Genomic DNA, 19,385 nt, shown 5'->3' on the forward strand with positions numbered 1-19,385 from the left:
CCATGCAAATAGGAATTTCGTACATTCTTACTGTGGGTGAAGAATAGGAAAGAGAGGAATTCCTGATCCTCTTATCCTCCACTCATTGTGACTGCTTTACAGCCCCCTAACCATCTGAAGGTGATAGCGGCCACAGATATGCTGAGAGAAACAAAGCAAGTAATTACAGGCATAGAGAACATGATTTCCTGAGAACAGCAGTAAGATAAAGCCACAGATAATTAGCCTCTCATTGAGTGCTCATGTTGCCAAAGATAATTTTTTACAGCGATGAAAAAGTGCAAAACTGATTACAGGTAGCGAGATGTGTCACCCAACACTGATTAAAAACTAGATAATTTAACCTCAAACTAAGTGATTTGTGACAATCTGACTTGCACATGACCATTGTGACAGTGATCTTCAATAGCGGGATATAGATTTCAAGGAAAAAGCTCTGGATTAGTGCTAAATGATTGGCCAAAGCCTGCGAGTGCTAACATTTTGATGATGGAATGATCTGCACTGTGAACACACACACACAAAAAAGCCATTTTTCACCGCAGCAGCTCTGTCTGAAAAAGTAATTGGTGATAGATTTTCCCCCGGGTCCCCTCGCCTGTCTTTGCTGTGCTCTGCAGCAGCCCAACATTTGTTATATTTGCTGGTAAACATCAGTTAGCTGTAAAAAAAAAAATGCCCAAGGTTCAGGGAAAAGCTCAGAAAGTTTGGAATGTTATATGATTTCCGGGGGATGACAAAGGAATTCTCATTTCTGCAGAGAGGATTATCTGCATTGCTGCGGGCAGTGTTATCTGTCATTTGTGTTTGAATAACAGATCAGATTAGAGCATATTCGAGTACTTTAAGTCTTTCTTTGATGGACTGGATGGTTCACTTCAGATGCACCAGCTGTGAACATGTCTGAGTACATGTGTACACACGGGTAACTTCAAGTTGGAAGTGGTTTTTGGAGTAAAGACAAAGGTCCCCAAGGTTTGGGCTATAACTATGGCAACAGCACTGTGTATGTGTGTGTGACAGAATGTTAGTGTAAAATGTGTATTATGTCTGTGGAGTAAACATTTGGTGGTTTGTTATTTCCCATTCCAGCCATAGCGTAGTACTACTACTACTGAGGTGTTAGGAGTGTGTGTGTGTGTGTGTGTGTGTGTGTGTCTGTGTTTTTCTGTCGTGTATGTTTGTGTGGTTATGGATAAAGATTTGGCACACTGTAGAGTATGTGAGTGTGTGTGTGTGTGTGTGTATGTGTGTGTGTGTTTACTGTGTTTGTGGGCCTCTAGCATCTGTTTATGACTGTGGGGATTATCACCACGCCGCAGAGTGACATTAGCTTGTTGGAGTGACTCTCACACTTCAGACTACTGGCTACTCAGTGTTCATTCACTTCCAGACAGACTTTGACTAATGAAACATGACTGTGGAAGGGTTTATGTGCATGCGTGGGCGAACACACACACACACACACACACACACACACACACACACACACACACACACACACACACACACACACACACACACACACACACACACACACACATGCATCTATTCCTTCAGGTCCAGAAACAAACCACTGTAGAAGACTGGACTATTTGAGTCAGAATATTATTATATTCTCTGACAATGAATGTAATTCTAATGACTTCATCTGATTTGGAGCTTCTTTATTGTTTTATGTTTTTCTATCCCTCAGAGGAGACAAAATACAACATACAGACTATTTCAAGTGCTAAGGTTAGAAAAAAAAACACTACATCATTATTGCATAAAAATGTGAACTGAACCAAAATAATTAAATCAGCAACGTCATTCTTAATTTCCACCATTGTATGCACACAATTAAGCTGTCACTGTGGAAACGCAAATTAAGTTATGCTCTGGTTTGATTATGTTTCCATTATTCGTACCCTAAGTTCACTGTAACCAAGGTATACACAAGCTGTGTCATAGCTGAGTGAATGACTGAGGATGCATGGGGACACTCAAGACAATGATGAGGCCAGCTTTTTATTTTTAGGTTTATAAATGAACATTTTGGGACATTTGGCCTATTGTTAGTGTACGTCATTTATCGAGAAAAATATCAGAAATGTTCTGGTTCTAGCTCTTCCAATGTGAGAGTCCTTTATGACGCATGTACAAAATGAAAGCGCCAAATGAAGCGTACCATGCCCAGGCTTACTCATAAAACCCATGAATGGGGGCGCCTTTAGCTCAGTTGGTAAGGCGTCCCCCTCCCGGGCCGGGCCCAGCAGCAGACCCGGGTTCGATTCCCACCCGCGGTCGTTCTCTGCATGTCACTCCCCTCTCCGCCCCATTTCACCTCTGTCTCTCTGCACTATCAATAAAGCATAAAAATGCCCCAAAAAATATCTTAGAAAAAAAAAAAAAAAAAAAGAAACCCATGAATATTCACGCTTTTTCATGTTTCATTGAAGACCCTAAAAATGATTAAGGTGCAATGATTAAGTTGTTGAATGAATCAGTGTTATGAGCGAAATACTCAAGTGCCTTTAAACCCACTACACCTTATTTGATCCTTCACTGTCTTTACTTCATTTGCTCAGTCTCATAGTCTGACAGCATTGCATCTATATTAAGAAGGATGAGCTCATACCCACTCTTCTCCGTCCTCCTTTCTCATCCCCACCTCCCAACACCAGTCCATGCACTCACCCTGGGGAGGTCTAGCCCACTAACGGGCTTTCATAGCTGGGCAGGCCCTGCTAGAGGAGTGGGGCCACGTGGGGCTCTTAGCCGCCACAGCCACCGTTAACGGAAGACGAGTGAATAATTTAGAAACATCATTTCTGCGGGACGTTAAATAATGAAGTGGCCTCTGATGTAACTGTTCTGTGTGATTGTGTGTGCATGGACATGGGCACTGCACTGGCACGTTCATGTATTTGTGCAGTTGAACACAAATGGGGGTGACGTTATTTAGGGAGAGTCCACATCAAATTATTACATTTGAGGCAGAAATAGGTGAAAGATGACTGTTTAAGTGGAAGACGTTTTGAAAGGGGTTGCTGACATCTTTGGAGAACATGTTATGTTTGAGTAATGTCTGTGGTATTTCTGGGATAAATATGTGTTGTTTGTGTGTGTGACCCATGTATTGTTAGTAAGGGGAATTGCACTTTTCTTATTTGCTTGAAGTCACTCTTTCTTCATTCTGCCTTCATCTCGTTTTCCCCTTCCCTCTCTTTATTCTCCTCCAGTAGCAGCCAGCACAGCATCCGTCGCTTGGGCTGTCAATGTGTGTGTGTGTGTGTGTGTGTGTGTGTGTGTGTGTGTGTGTGTGTGTGTGTGTGTCTGTGTGTGTCAGGGTTAAACTGTTTCAGCAGCCTGTCTCTCTTTGTGTCACTCAGTTGCCTCACTCTCCTCTGATTCACATTAAGGCACAACTACACACACACACACACACACACACACACACACACACACAAGCCTCTTCACTCCACTCAACCAGGGTTAAATGATCGTACCCAGATTATTAAACTCACCCGAGTTCTCTCAACTCCTCTGTTTGTGTGTGTGTGTGTGTGTGTGTGTGTGTGTGTGTGTGTGTGTGTGTGTGTGTGTGATGACGGGTTGTTGTGAGTTCTTCCCCTGTGAGGGCCTTGTTTACTCAGTGGGGTCCTTTTCACACATTCGGTAGTCCGGCCAGACTGCCTGTTTGTTTTTCCCACATCATCTCCTCTCCTCCGCCTTTGTGGCAAAAAAAGACCCCCACCCCCCTCCCACCATCACCCCTTCATCAGAACCCCTTCTCTGGTCTTCCTCCCCCTGCCTTCCCCTTCATCCTTCTCGTCTTCACTGTTTGTCTGGCAGCCATGTTGTGCTCCTTAAATCAGGGGTAACCCGGAGTTGCTTATTTTTTGTGTGTATCTGACCATCCATCCATCAATCTCCTTATTGTTTCATGCTTCCTCTAACCGTGCTAAATTGCATCAAAATCAAAACAACATATCATTTAATATGAAGACAAGAAAAAACAAAAAATCCTACTTCAAAAAAGCTAATTATGCACACATGCAACCACTTCACCCACACTGTCTGGATGGGACTGGGTTGAGTTAATTCCCTAATTTATGCTGTGTTTTTCCAGGCGCCTGAATCGGAATAATCTGGCCGTCTTCCCCGAGCTGCTTTTCCTGGGAACGACAAAGCTTTACAGACTGTAAGTGCTTCTCTTTTTTCTACCCATCACTCAATGGCACTGCATTGTTGACTGAAAATATTGTTCATTTTCTCGTGTTGTTATTTTGTTCAACGAGAGAAGAGAGGGAGAAGGCCTGAGATCACTCTTGTTGTGAGGGATTGTATGGTGCACGCGATGGTGTGTTTGTGTCTGCATCATCACAAGTTACGTTCAAGGTATTGACTTTGACTTAAAATGACATGGGGAAATATGTTACAGACATTTTAAAGCAGAGAGGAAAAATATCTGCTTACCTTTGTGACGCAGCCGTGGTGTTTCATTCGTATGAAGGAGTGAGATATTTTACATGGCCCTCTCCATAGAAGCCAGTGCAGTAGCTAATGGGGATTAGCACTCAAACAGCTGCTGCCCACTGGGAAAGAGGTGTGTGTGTGTGTGTGTGTGTGTGTGTGTGTGTGTGTGTGTGTGTGTGTGTGTGTGTGTGTGTGTGTGTGTGTGTGTGTGTGCGTGTGTGTGCAACGTGATATATGGGAACAGGTTTTTCCTCTGAAGTTACGTTTTGCATTTAACAGGCAGAACATTGTTTCAGTTACAGAACATAAATGCTCCCGGTTGCATTCAAACCGGTGAACCGCTGTTTGCTGTCGTCAGGCGCCTTCCGCCCTTCACTCACAGCCCGATCTTCTGCGCTGTAAACCCAGTTGTGGATTTTCAGTCCTGCAGGGATGGGCTGGTGCGACGCTGCTGAAACTGTGGGAACTAACTTCCCGTCATGGTCGTTTGTGGTCAAGGGGAATAATTATGGTTGCATATATTTATATGTGCGGCTGAATATATTTATCTAAAACAATATTGAACTGCGCAGATGATTCAGAGAGAGTGTGTGCAAGTTGTTTATGTTCTGCGGACACTACCGTGGTTGGCTGGGCTTGACCCGTCGTGTCTGAGGGTGTGTGTCTGCATGTGCGTCTGTCTGTGAGTTTGTGTTTGTGTGTCTGTGAGTTTATCAAGGCCAAGAGTTGGCATATTGCTCAGCGTGTGGGCCGAGGTATAAATACAACTCTGGTATACTGCTCTCTGCTTAACTGTTACAGACAATCTGTGTGTGTGTATTTGCGTGTGTGTTTGTGTGTGTGTGTGTGTGTGTGTGTGTGTGTGTGTGTGTGTGTGTGTGTGTGTGTGTGTGTGTTTGTGTGTGTGTGTGTGTGTGTGTGTGTGTGTGTGTGTGTGTGTGTGTGTGTGTGTCTGTGTGTGTGTGTGTGTGTGCCTGTGTCTGTGTCTGTGTCTGTGTGTGTGTGTGTGTGTGTGTGTGTGTGTGTGTGTGTGTGTGTGTGTGTGTGTGTGTGTGTGTGTGTCTGTGTGTGTGTGTGCATGTGTGTAAGCCTCAGATGTCCAGGTTTACGTGCAGTAGAAGGTTGCTTGTTCGCTGCACATCTTCCCTGAACAAGCACACTTCATTCAGCACAACAGCATTCATGCGGTTGCATTATAATAGTTTTTATTCCCCCCACTGAGATATAATGTAATATAACATTTGCCGTGGATAAAGAAAGAAACAGAATAAACCAAAAATTGCCTAATGAGAATGAAAAAATAGGTTTGCCAACCTGGCGCCATTTGCAGCCACAGAGCTACAAGCAGATTTGTCAGACGTATGGAAGTCATTCAGAATTCACAATGACCACTGAGGCTAAGCCAATAGTATTTAGGGCTGTTTGGTCAATATTACATCTTATGTCTAAGTCTACACCCCCTACAGTGTATTTGTATTTTTAGAAAACACAACAAGAAACCCCTGAGAACCTCTGTAGTGGAATCTTGTGAAGTTCTAGTGGTCAGATGGTATGCGCAAACTGGACCAACTTTGGTTCTTGCGACAGTACTTCTATAAATGAACACTTGCTCAACCTGCCATTATAAAAATTCTGTTTTCACTTTTTTTTTGCCTCTTGGAAAATCTGCTTGTGTGTGAGAGTACTTACTTTGTTTAACCTCTGCTCAGCACCATGGTTTAGGACTTTGAGAGCTCAATCTTATTTCAACCCAGTAAGTGTGACACACTTTTACTGCAGAACCAAGAGATCTGAATTTGCAACCTGCATGACAATTGTTGACAGGTGTATGGAACTAAAACCTATTTAGATTGAGGAATGTTTTTTGAAAAAGTCAAAACTATTTGGACTTTGAGTCAGTGTTTAAAACCACTATATATTAGTTTATTTCATTTGACGAGAATGCCAGTGTGATATATGGAAAGGCAAGTTTATTAATATAGCACAATTCAGACACAAGGCAATTCAAAGTTCTTTACAGAGGCATTCAAATACAGCATATAAAAAAATTAAGATATATTCAAATATTTAATTCGCATTTAGCAGATAATAAAAACAAAAGGCGAAAATACATTGTTAAAAATTAAAAGAAAATGCATTGAAAGAAAATAAAAACAAGCACATAAAAGTGACAGGTTAGAAGGCAAAGAGAAAAGTATTTAGCTTTGATTTATAAGAACTGAGAGTTTCAGCAGAAATGTATTTTGGCCCTAAACTAAACAAGAAATTGTGCAAACCAAATAAAGTCCACCACATGTAGAAAACACTCCTTTCTATGTTATTGACTACAGGTTACCCTGAGCCATTTTGTTTTAGCAATCAAATTGTGAGTATGAAATGTATGCACTATATAGTCCCCTCAAAAATATTTGTCCATGGCATTTACTACTTTCCCCAACCTTAAAAATGCAATGTTTAACAGTTTATTGTTGTGAAACGTAATGTTGAGCAACTCAACACCTGCTAGTCATGACTCATGACATAATAATAATAATAATAATAATGTAGTGTGTATTAAATAGGGAGTAGTGAATGGAAGAACAGGGGAGTGACGTCAGACAGCTCCATACACGCCATTTTATGAGATGCACTTTATTAAATCTAATGCAGGACAATAAATGTTTTAGTTCAGTTTTTGTTGAAACAGTTTTGAATCAGTATCTTGTTTTAATTAATGTTCTTACATCTATTCATGTGTTTATGTTTCAGTGTATAACAGTAATTTCTGTTTTTATACATTTCACTTTCCGTCTCATTTACTTTTCCTTTCATTTGTTGTTTTACATGTTGTTCACGCCTCATGCAAACCCTTGATTTCCTTTGCATTCTGCGAAGAGGTTAACAAAAAAAAACATATACGTATGTGGCATTTCCTCTCCTCTCTCTTTCAATGTGCCAGCTCTTTCTCCCACTATCTGTCTCTCTCTCTTCCCTCTTTGCTGGACAGAAGTGAGATGAAAGAGGGAGAGATGAAAGAGGGGTTGATGAAGGGATGGGGTGACGGGGTGATAAGAGAATGGGTCACTGCTTCCACAGCTGAAAAGTCTGGTTGTGCTTGAGCATGCGGCCAGACTGGGGCAGTGTTATTACTGTATGTGTGGGGGTTGTTTTGCTGCTGCAAATGTCAAAAGTTGCACAAAGTTACTTTAGCACTGTGTATTTCTTTGTTGTTTTAGATCAAACTTTGGCTTCATGTGCTTGAGCGTAGAATAAATGAGAGATGAAGAGTGACAGAGCGGAAAAGAAACTGAAAGAAAGTTAGTCTTTCATCATCGTCACGCTGAGAAAGAGAGTCATGATGGACAATTTGATTGTCAGTTAAACGAGTAGGTTTCTCTCTCATACACACGCACACACGCATACACACACACACACACACACACACACACACACACACACTCACACACACACACACACGCACACACACACACACACCTTTTTAACCTGGGTTAAAGTGGTATAGGGTTTGGATTAATGAGTTGATAAGGATAGGATGTTGGTGTGTGTGTGTGTGTGTGTGTGTGTGTGTGTGTGTGTGTGTGTGTGTGTGTGTGTGTGTGTGTGTGTGTGTGTGTGTGTGTGTGTGTGTGCGTGTGTGTGTGTGTGTGTGTGGGTGTGTTTATATGTGTGTAATAGTCCCTAATCCTCTGCTAAACGGTGCCCTGATGAGGCTTTAGCGGGCAGCATTGTTGCTTAGCAGCCTCGGAGGTTGTGGCTTTGTCTTCTGTGAGAGCTTAACCCTGCTGAACACACACACACACACACACACACTGGTACCACCTCGGCCGAGACGACAGGCTTTGCACAAGGCGTCACAAGAGTGCGGGCGTCTTCTAGAAGTTGTGGGCTTTCCCAGCGTGTTGATGGTTAACTACCACAGGGGGAGGAGGACGGGGAGGAGAAAGGGAAAGGAAGACAGAAGGTCAGAGGTAGAGAAAACGAAATTTTCTCCGAGTAAATAATGCTTTTTAATTAAGACAGAGAGTGTTGGGCGTTTTACTTGCAAGCGTGACAGCGACCTCTGGGTCCCTCAGAGGTCAGAGGTGAAGAATTTACCAGTCACGAGATCTAAGCACGACGTGATATATTGAAGCCAGGAAAGGGGGGAAATCTCCTCCCCTCTCATTTACAAAAAATCATGACACATTAAACTTGCAACAGCTGTTTCATCTCAAGACATTTGCAGGGAGACTGTAGTTTCCTATGAGATCAAACAATTGTAGTGTTTGGATTCAATTTAGTGTGAGGCAAGCGTGTTCATTGGGGACGTTATCCCATAGAACAGAAAACACACAATCACATAGACCCGATGTTTAACTGAGCAGCCATTGTAGGATGTCATCCTAACTTTTATTTTAATGTAATTTCTTTGTGTACCATGACTAACAGACACATGCACGTCTCCTGATTGTGGACCAAGTATGGTTCCAAGTAAAGCCTTTCAAGGGAAACAGGACTGCTGCCAAAGGATCATGTTCAGTTTTTTTTAATCGAATAAAGGCCCATGTTTTTGTACTGCAAACATGTCAAAGAAAGGTAGCATGGACAGATGGGGTTCATATTATGAGGCCCGCGTGTGGTTTAGGTTCAGGCAACAGAAGCACTGTTATAAAGGTTAGCGAAGGATGAGTAAGATCGGCTCATTGTTATTGAAGTCAACACACCCTTTATTGTACTCCAATCAACTGTTGCCTGGCTCAATGTTTAAACAAGAATACGGCATTTCTCTTATCTATCAGCAGGTATTGCCAGAGCAGCTACTGCAGTAAAACAAATAAAACATGTCGTCAACAAAGATGTTGTCCTGAACAATTTTTCAACTCAGCAGACACACTGATTGCAAATCCCTTTTGGAGTAAGTTCCTTTAGAAATGCATAGTGGCTTTATACAAACGTAATCAAGAGGAGACTGGGTTTAACAATAGTGTATCACACATAAGCCAAAGGTGAAAACATGTCCCTTTCATGATAAAGTCAGTGTCAATACTGTGGCGACTAAATCTTGCTGGAATATTGATCTTCTATGTCAGCTATGCTAGTAGAACAAGGTGAGCTTCATTCTCTCTCATCTATAATAATGAAGTGATACACTGTTATCTTTGAAACTGATCTGCATCATTCATATCAAGGCCACACTGTTTTTGTGATGGGGAAAACAGTTACATCAACTAAACAAATGCTTCTGGTTGTTGCAGTCTCTGTTGAAGTTTGGGTTGCTGCCTTTCAAAAAGATCAGAATCTTCTGGTAGCAAGGTTAGTCCCGGTGTTTTGGATGAGAAGGTATTTGGCCGCTGCCTTTGTGTACATAGGATATGCAAATATCTGCCATTATGTCTGTCCAAGGAAATGAAGTTAAGCCTTTGCAGCCCGAGGCGTCTGTGGATGGGCCTCTCTCTCTCTCTCCCTTCCCCTCTCCCTGTCTGTTTCTCTCTCTCTCTCTCTCTCTCTCTCTCTCTCTCTCTCTCTCTCTCTCTCTCTCTCTCTAACAAACATTGACGTACACTGGCACAAACACACCACTTTACCATTCAGCAATATTTCCTGCCCCCTCCTGTTTCTCTGAATGAACTTTAACAGATATAAAAACTCTCTCTCACACACAAACACGCACACACACACACACACACACACACACACACACACACACACACACACACACACACACTCACATGCACAACAGTGTGCGCACACATACAAGAAAATAGCTCCTTTCAGATCTGTTCAGCATACACAAAGACATATTGTCCAAGAAATGTTTTGAAATGAGGACTCTTGGATCACACAGATCAGACATCCAGCCAAACAGCTAAATGCGAATAGTTTTTTTTTCTTCTGGTGGTTGAGTTTATGTGTTTTCAGAAATGTTCCATGTCATCTGTGTGCAAATGATGAATCCCCTTGAGTGGGAACCAGTAGTGACAACAGTGTGTCGAGGTGTTGAGTGTCGGTGACTCACTTGCTTGCCATCATATGAATCACATGACTGCCTATCTGCATTGCTCAAGGCCACTCATTCCTAAGAGGTGATTTGGCCATTCAGATCCCAACACAATGCTGTAATTCATTCTGAAGTGATTTTCGGAGAGGGCTTGCCAAAACCCAACTGACATTATTCAGAGGGCACCAGTACAAAAGATTATCTTATACAGACAGAATGTAAAGATATGAAACGCCCTTCTTGACTTTTAACCACGGCTAGAGCTAACTTGTTTTCTGAATGGTGCCCAGAAAGTGTGTGTTTGTGTGTGCATGTGTTTGTGTGTGTGTGTGTGTGTGTGTGTGTGTGTGTGTGTGTGTGTGTGTGTGTGTGTGTGTGTGTGTGTGTCTGTGTGGTTGTGTGTGCGCTTTTTGTTTTTTACTGATTTATTGATTGATTTGTTTTAGCTGGAAACAGTTTCACATAAAATAGCAGAGAGAAAAACGCAATTTACTCACATACACTTGGCTGTCCTTTTATTCTTTGCTGCAAGTTCTTCTACTTAAATTGTTTGTACTAACACATTCTGTTACTCAATTAAAACTAAGTGACTGAGATTATTTGGTAAAAGGACGGTAAATAACTTGACAATTGTTCTTGTAATTTACAAAATAAGTCTTTTAAGTTTTGGCCACCACACATTAATAAAACACCTCTGTCTGAAGTGAATGTGAGTTAAACCAAACTGTTTTACCGTAAGTAAAAAAAAAAGAAAAACTCTTTTCAGTTTTAAAAATTAAAAAAACTAAAAACTATATCCCCTTAAATCCTTAATTTGGTAATTGAGTGATGCTCAATTAATCACCTGTCGCCCAGGGTGTGTGAATGTCAAAGTTCAGAGCTCGCAGGTGAAAGGTCAGATAGGGTCAGTGTCAGCCGATGAGATATCCAGGATAATGGATATGCCAGCAGTGACGGCGCTGCTTTGCCCGCCACATCACAGAATGAACGCCTGAAAAAAAGGGAAGAGAAGAGACAGAGGGAAGAGGGGGGAGGATACAGACTGACTGAATGAATGAAGGGTCTTTAAAGGAAAGATTAGAGATGTGTTTGCTCTCTTAAATGGTGTGGAAAAAAAGAGCAGCGGGGAATTTACAGAGGTGAAGACAGATAGCGTTGTCTCCATTATGAGATGGCTACGGAAAGAAAGAAGCAAAGCAGCGAGTAGAAAGTGAGGAATAGAGAAAGTAAAGAGAGGAGGAGGAGATAGAGAGGGGAGAGTCATGTGAAAAAGAGACGAGGTATGTCAGTACTTACTGTAGATGGCAGGTAGCCTGAAGCCTGGAGCCAGCATGTCTGTCAGAAAGAAGTGCCCAGGTGTGTGTGTGTGTGTGTGTGTGTTTACGTGCGTAACCCGAGTGTGGATTATTGAAACGGGGGGGGGGGGGGGGGGGGGCACATACCTATCCAATGCCAGGAAGAGCTTACCTGCCTGGAAGCAGGTAGTTACGATAGCAGAGTGTATGTGAATCCGTGTGTGTGTGTGTGTGTGTGTGTGTGTGTGTGTGAGGTCTTTTAGATCATCAAAGCATTTCCCTGCTCCTTGCTTGTGTGTGATTAAGGGTCACCGTGTGCGGTTATACCTCCCAACAGAGCTTCTAAATAAACCTGCACCCTCCTGCATCCTTTTCACTTCCTCCTTTTTAAAGTCTACTCCCTCTCCTCATGTCAGTCTCTTCAGCCGCAGTCTTTTACTTAATAACATCATGTTAACGCTGGCGAGAACCAGCAAGGATGTAGATTTCTACCCTGCACTCTTTGTCTTCCCTTCCTTCCACCCTCTGCGGCAGTTTGTCTCTGCGTGGCATCTGCAGGTATATGGATCCAGGCCCTGTATTGATGAATGAGTCTGCCAGGCCAGTGAAGTATGGGAGGGATTATGGAGTAATCAGGACAATTCATCATGCAACGCTCCTCTACTCAAACCGATCGCAGCTGCTCAGCAATATTGCCCCCTGTTTGCTGTGTGCAATCATGTAGACGAGTGTGTGTGTAGGGGGGAGGGGGTTAGGGTTGCAAGAAGGCAAATTGTGAGGGATATTAACCCCTTAACAGGCGGGCCAGCCATTACAAACTCACACTTTGTAGCCAAACATTGTTGAAACCATCATTCAAACATTAGTTCTGTGGACTTAATAAGAACTATTTCAGTAAGAATTAGTTATTATTTGTTAAAGCAGCTCCGAGTAACATTTAAATATCTTTTAAACAGCTTCATGTTTCCTCTCATAATCATAAATTACCTTTAACAGCAAACGAGACCATCAGTGCAAAGAAAGACGTTTTTATATAGTTTTTATTACTGCTTTTGGTCTGGTCGCACACCCAGTCCGATTTTCGGTTCACGCATGCAGGCTCTGGTCACATATCCGTATTGGTCGCAGATTTCAGGGTAACGCTGCAACACGATTTGACAAGCCTATCCCTCCAGGTGAGGGAAGGGGAGCAGGAGCCTTTTTTGAGACAGTTATTTGTCGTCATAATGACTGGTAACGGGGCTGAACCATCAAAGGAAAAAAAGAAAATGCAATGAAGAAAAGCTAAAAGGGAGATATAGGCGGGCGGGAGGGCGTTGCCAAGGTTGCCAACGTATACACAATTTCACGACTGCAGTGTTTACTCCTAAATGACTGAGCGGTAGCCTACTAAAACAAAGTTTACTTTGCCTCACCAGCATCATCAGATGACCATTATTCATCTGAAATAGTCATTATTTACAACAACATAAACACATTACCTCATCGTGATCCATACTAACTGCCGTCTCTTGTTCATTCACTTTCTGTGAGGACACGTAATCTTTCAGCTCCGTGAGAGGTGACACTGCATCAACTCATTGTAATCAGGTGTGTGTAGCACTGACTGGCATTAGTTGATGCTGTGTCACTAACCACTCTCACGGAGCCGAAAAGAGTCCGGTGCCCTCACACTTTCAACACACGGACATGCACTATATTGCTTCCTGATCATTTTAATCTTGCACACCCGGCACGAGCTAGAAAACAGCTTCACGACAGGCGTCCAAAGGGGCCGCCAACGTGCCATGTTACTCGTAGTGGCTTTAAGAAGTGTGGCTGAATTTTGTAGAAGACATTGAAAACAAAAGTCTTCTACTGTCTTTGGTTTAAAAATGTTGCTCTCTGTAAACATCATACAGCCCCAAGAAGGGAGCTGAAACATGATGATGCTGAATATATTATACTCTCCGCTCCTTGGGTTTGACAACCTTGAGAAGCTACTGAAGGGGAACACTACATTTTGAGCAGACACTCAAGCTGCTCTTGTGTGTCTGCTCTTTCAGAAACTAGAACAAAAACTCGAAACTTTGAGCACTCACAGAGTCTCGCCAGTCAAATGGTAAAAAAGAGAAAAGTTTTAGTTTATGTCAATCAGTCAGCAGACCTAACATGGCTGTCTTTCTCTGCCCTGGGTGCCTCCCTCCCTCCCCTCTAATCCTCCATCTTGGCTCTGTGTCAAGCAGCCTTGTCCAGTTGCACAATATCCCTCCTCCGGGGCAGGCAACTGCATCCCCTCTCTAGCTCCATTAGTGCCACTCCACTGGCATAGCCGGCATTCTCCAGCGGGACCGTCATCGCTGGCCACTCTATTGGCACCCCTGTCACTCGCCAACCACCACAAAAGAGAACCTTTCCGCCCTCCCTCTCTACCTCTCCCGCCGGTTTGCGCCACAATTTTCTCTCTCTCTCTCTCTCCCCGCTCCTCTATTATCTTCCCTTTCTCTTTCCAGCACCTTTCTCTTCAGTCGTTCCCTTCTCATACTCTTTCTTGCCTGCACTCCCCCTCCTCCCCTACACTCCCCCTTCACACCCCTTCCCGACACATTGGTTTGGAGAGGCTTATGCAAGACCCTCATCCAGGGTAATGATGCAGTATAGCATCACAAGAGAGGGAACTGGGAGCTGACCAGTGATTCCTCCCAGAGATGTTCCTCACAAGTTTAGAGCCTCTCACACTATTTCGTTAAAAAGCTGAGTGTGTTTTCAACTGACCACAGTGACCCAGGCTCATTAAAACGCACTGTGTTTACATAATGTGAGGACTCGCGCCAGAAGCCAATCCACAACACAGCCTCTGTCACTTTAAGTGAATTGACTGTTTTAAATTCCCTCTAAAATTTGTAGAATGAATTCCAAATCAAAAACTCATCAATGCATGATATAAATGTCAGTGTAGAGTCAGAGCAGGTAAAAGATGATGAGAGAAAGAGAAAGTAAGTGTGACAGTGTGCCTCTGTAGCTGCAGGCTGGTGATAGATCAGCAAGTTTTGTAATCACAGGTTGGTACCCGACCTGTGTGTGCGTGTGCACACAACCAAAGTGTCTATGTGTGCGCGTCCCCGCCAGTGTCTAATGACAGGTTCCAACCCCGATGTGTCATTATCCAATTACAGTTTTCTATCATCTCTACGGTAGCACCATGCCCCCGTAATTGGACGGCTGCTCTTAAGAACTCTGACCTCTCAACAAGTGTCAGGAGAACACACACACGTGCGTGCTCACACAAACACACACAAGCACATCACACACACACACACACACACACACACACACACACACACACACACACACACACACGCACAGGATGCCAGGGGGATTGGGTAATGTCGGATAAAACAGATTTCTATCTGAAAGGGTGATCAGCTAAACTATGCAAAGACAAGTTAGGACTCTGATCATATCATATCACTCTGTCGTCCTCACACTTCATCTGTCTGTTTCTCGGTCTAGTAATAACATGTGCTTCCTCTCCGTGCCCCCTTTTCTCTTTTTTCTTCCCTTCAGTCTCGCTCTCTTGGAAGTGTGTTGCCTTTAAATGGGCCGAGTCGAAAGAGAGCTTTTGTGGTTTATCGTTCTCCTGAAGCTCTCTCCGTCTCTCTCTCTCACTCACTCTCTGTTTCGTCTCTCTGTCTCTCTTCACTTTTTCAGAAAAACAAAACAGCATTTTCTTTTCCCCCCACTGGCCCTCTTCAATATTTCACACGCTTAGAAGGCTTTGTGCTCTCTATTCTCATCGTGTGTGTGTGTGTGTGTGTGTGTGTGTGTGTGTGTGTGTGTTGTTATTTGCACATCTTTACAAGGTTAAGCGCCATAGTAATACAAAGACAGTTTCTCATCGTTCAGACAAATTCAATTAAGGACTATTGGCAGATATGTGGAAACGCAGAGGAGGGAGCGTTGGTGGAGAGAGTGAGGGCCAAACAAGAGGAGACTCAGATCAAGAGTGTGTGTGTGTGTGTGTGTGTGTGTGTGTGTGTGTGTGTGTGTGTGTGTGTGTGTGTGTGTGTGTGTGTGTGTGTGTGTGCGTGTGTGTGTGTGCAGGTTTCTTCCTGTCCCTTGGTACAGAGGTCAGGTATTAGGAGCCAACAGCTCACTGGCGCACACATTTATGAGTTCAGAAAGAGGAATTTGAATTTGTTTTTCTCAACTTACTTGGACCAGATCCTGTCGTCTAATTATTTTATTACATTAGTTTTTTTCTGGATAACAAGTGACATTTATCCCACATCTGTGCTGCGTCTCGTCTAAGCCACGGGGGACTTTCAGTGAAGCTCTGTCTGTCAGGCTACTTCAGCATATAATCTATCCTTGCTATCGAATTGCAATTTGTAGTTACATTTGTGTGTGCCTTCATTTAAAGGTCTGTCTGCGTTTCACATCAGCCAAATTGGTATTGACACTTTTTTCATGTTTGCTGCATTGACCAGCCTTGAATCCCCCCCCCCCCCCGGCCCCCTTTTTATTTATTTTCCCTTATCATCTGCCTCTTTCGTCTGTGGCTCACAACACCAGACTATGAGTTCACTATTTAGTTATTTTGTCAGTGTGTGTGTGTGTGTGTGTGTGTGTGTGTGTGCGTGTAGGGAGCCGCTGATTAGAGATGTTGCAGCAGTGAGTTTAACGGAGAATACAGTTTATTATTTTGGGAGCGGCTGGGCTGTCCCTGGTTGTTACGGACAGAAGGCAGGAGTGAAAGTTAGTCTACAGCCTAAACACCTGGATGGTTTACTTCTTAACACACACACACACACACACACACACACACACACACACACACACAACTATAACACATTTTGAAAGACATGGAGCAAGAGAATGAGCAGCCCAAGGCTATGATGTCAGCCTGTTTTATAGGTCTCATAATTACAAACAGCGCTCTGGGTGGGTGGATTTCTGTGTGTGTGTGTGTGTGTGTGTGTGTGTGTGTGTGTGTGTGTGTGTGTGTGTGTGTGTGTGTGTGTGTGTGTGTGTGTGTGTGTGTTCAGCAGTGCACATAAGATTCCTGTGAGAGTTGTCTTAGTGACCCGCTAGGTAACAGTTGGTGTTTCCCAGACATCTGAGTTGTTAAGGATATCGCCTGTTCCTGTCACATCCATGTTATATACAGTAGCCTTGGATTGGTGAAAGAAAAAAGAGTGTTGAAGTCCCCTTATTGGTAGAACTTGTAATTTTTCCCAGTGTGTTCTCATTATTTTGCTATAAGTTAAGTTGACTGGCTAGAACTCTTTTTGTGGAATTGCTTGGCATTTTCAAAAAACTGAAATAATAACATTAACAAAATAACCCAAACTTCTAAAGTGAATCTGATTTTTTTTTGTTGTTGCAACAAACAAGTGTACAGGAAGAAAGAAAACTTTCTAAATATTTTTGTATGTTTAATATTGTTATTATAGAGAATTTACACGGGTCACAACGAACATTGTGTTACGGTTGGACAGGGAGGACACAGGCGCGGAAACAGTACCAGTTTAAGAAGGTTTATTGAACAAGAATCAGCTGGGGGTTGAATCCAACTGTCCTGGGAGGGTTCCAGGGAGAGCGCACCGGAGAATGTCCAGGGGCTTGGGCGAGAGCAAACCAGAGCAGGCGGGCAGAGGAGTCCGGGGGGGGAAGTGCTCGCTGGTGCAGGTTGGAGCCGATGGGGAAGTCAGACCGGGAGAGCTGTGGCAGGAAAAACAACAAAAATGAGTACGAGGCAAAAATGCAAACGGAGCTGCAACAGGTAGGTAAAGAGAGATAGAGCTACTGACTGTGTGAACTGAAACTACAATCTGGCAGTATCTGGAAGGTCGGGCCGGGTATATGAAGGGCGGTAGATTGGTGATTGCTGGCAGCTGTGAGTGCTTGAACTGACTCCCACACACCTGCTCCAACACTGCAATAAACCAGACAAGCAGAAAGGGCAAAAAACAAAACAGAGGCAAAGAGGCCCAGGTAGGATCATGACACATTGTTGATTGATGGGTTAGGTAATCCTAAACACTATTTTGCATTTATTAAGTGTAACAAGTGATAAATTGTTTCCACTTTACAATAAGGGTCATAAAATAAATGGTTAATTATGCTTAAATAATGTTACAAAAATGACATTTGTTAACAGTTAATTAATGCTTATTATTATATTAATCAACTGTTGGTTCATGCTTAAATAATGTATTAACTAAGTTAATATAGGATATTTATAAACATTAAATAATGTAGTAATTAATACCTTAGTTAAAATGAACATCATTAGTAAATGCTTACTAAAGACATTAAATAATAGTTAACTCGTTAACCCTTATTAAGCTTTAACTAACCATTAATTAATATACCCTTATTGTAAAGTGTTACCCATGTAAATATAAAAGATAACACAAATTTCTCAAGTGCATCTGTGTTTTTATCAATCACAGACAGCTGCACACACACACACACCTTTCATGCAAAATGCATGAGCAAATGACCCAAATGATTAAAGAATAAGTTAACACTATCATGTTCAATGACTTTACAAAACTTCGGTTTAGCGATCAGAAGAAGTGCAGTGTACATGGAGCACTGCACCAAACATATTGACTTTTTAGAGCAGTATTCAAATGTCATAAAGATGTCCAACATACAATTTTACTTCTTCAACTTTATTGACGGGTATATTGTATATTAAATCAATACGATCCAGTAGCCCCAAATGAACCAGCTACAGCGCAGTCGACTTGGCTTCCAGCAAGCTAGCAGCAGGGATGAGAGGATTTAGGTGCAGTCTTGTGTGTGTATGTGTATGTGTGTGTGTGTGTGTGTGTGTGTGTGTGTGTGTGTATGTGTGTGTGTGTGTGTGTGTGTGTGTGTGTGTGTGTGTGTGTGGCTGTGTGTGTGTGTGTCACCTTCAGCACCTGAAAAATGGAAAGTAGGAGGAAAAATGAGGGGAGTGGAGGGAAGGTGTGAGGAAAGGAAAGGGTTATTAACCACAACACATTACAGCCTGACAAACTGCATGTTCAGACAAAGCCCACAGGTAGTGATACCAATGTTGTGTGTGTGTGTGTGTGTGTGTGTGTGTGTGTGTGTGTGTGTGTGTGTGTGTGTGTGTGTGTGTGTGTGTGTGTGTGTGTGTGTGTGTGTGTGTGTGTGTGTGTGTGTGTGTGTGTGTGTGATTGTGTACGTGCTGCATGTTATTCCCATGCAGGTTTGTTGGGGTTCGTAAGTTCAGTGCTGTAGGCATGAGAAGTCTCATTTGATTTGAACAAGTTTGTGTGTGTTACCATCTCTGTGTGTCATCGCGCAGGAGGAATATACTTTGATTCTAAGTTTCTAAAATGATGGCTCCCATCTCCTGCTTCATTTCTTTCATCATGCATCTCAGGAGATAGCACCATTGGTTTGGCTTGGCTGGCTTTTATAGCGTTACTACTGGGCTGCTTTCCTCTCCCTGTCGTCACTTCTTGGACTTCTCTATACCTTCAAACTCTCATTTAATTTAAAGAATTTTTTTAGAGTAAGTAATTTTTTTCAATGTTTTAAAAATTCTCAACATGTCTTACAGATTGCCAGTGACTGAAAGTAAGGAGATTTAGTCAAGTACAAAGTTGAGTTGTAGCACTTGTACTTCTTTTGAATATTTCCATTTCATG

At 42.7% G+C, this 19,385-nt stretch overlaps 1 protein-coding gene across 3 annotated transcripts in view; it reads left to right on the plus strand.

The window, feature by feature from the left end:
* The window catches only part of slit2 (slit homolog 2), a 90,414-nt gene that overhangs the window by 6,296 nt on the left and 64,733 nt on the right, over positions 1-19,385 (plus strand). For 2 of the 3 annotated variants that reach the window (XM_080029404.1, XM_080029405.1), the window contains exon 4: positions 4,115-4,186. The exons of the other annotated variant lie outside the window; for it this stretch is intronic. In XM_080029404.1, the coding sequence (XP_079885530.1) occupies positions 4,115-4,186 (72 nt within the window). The remainder of the gene's footprint in view (positions 1-4,114; positions 4,187-19,385) is intronic. 3 annotated transcript variants of the gene reach the window in all.

This window comes from Ammodytes marinus, assembly GCF_949987685.1.
Source record: "Ammodytes marinus genome assembly, chromosome: 6".
Lineage (NCBI taxonomy): Eukaryota > Metazoa > Chordata > Actinopteri > Uranoscopiformes > Ammodytidae > Ammodytes > Ammodytes marinus.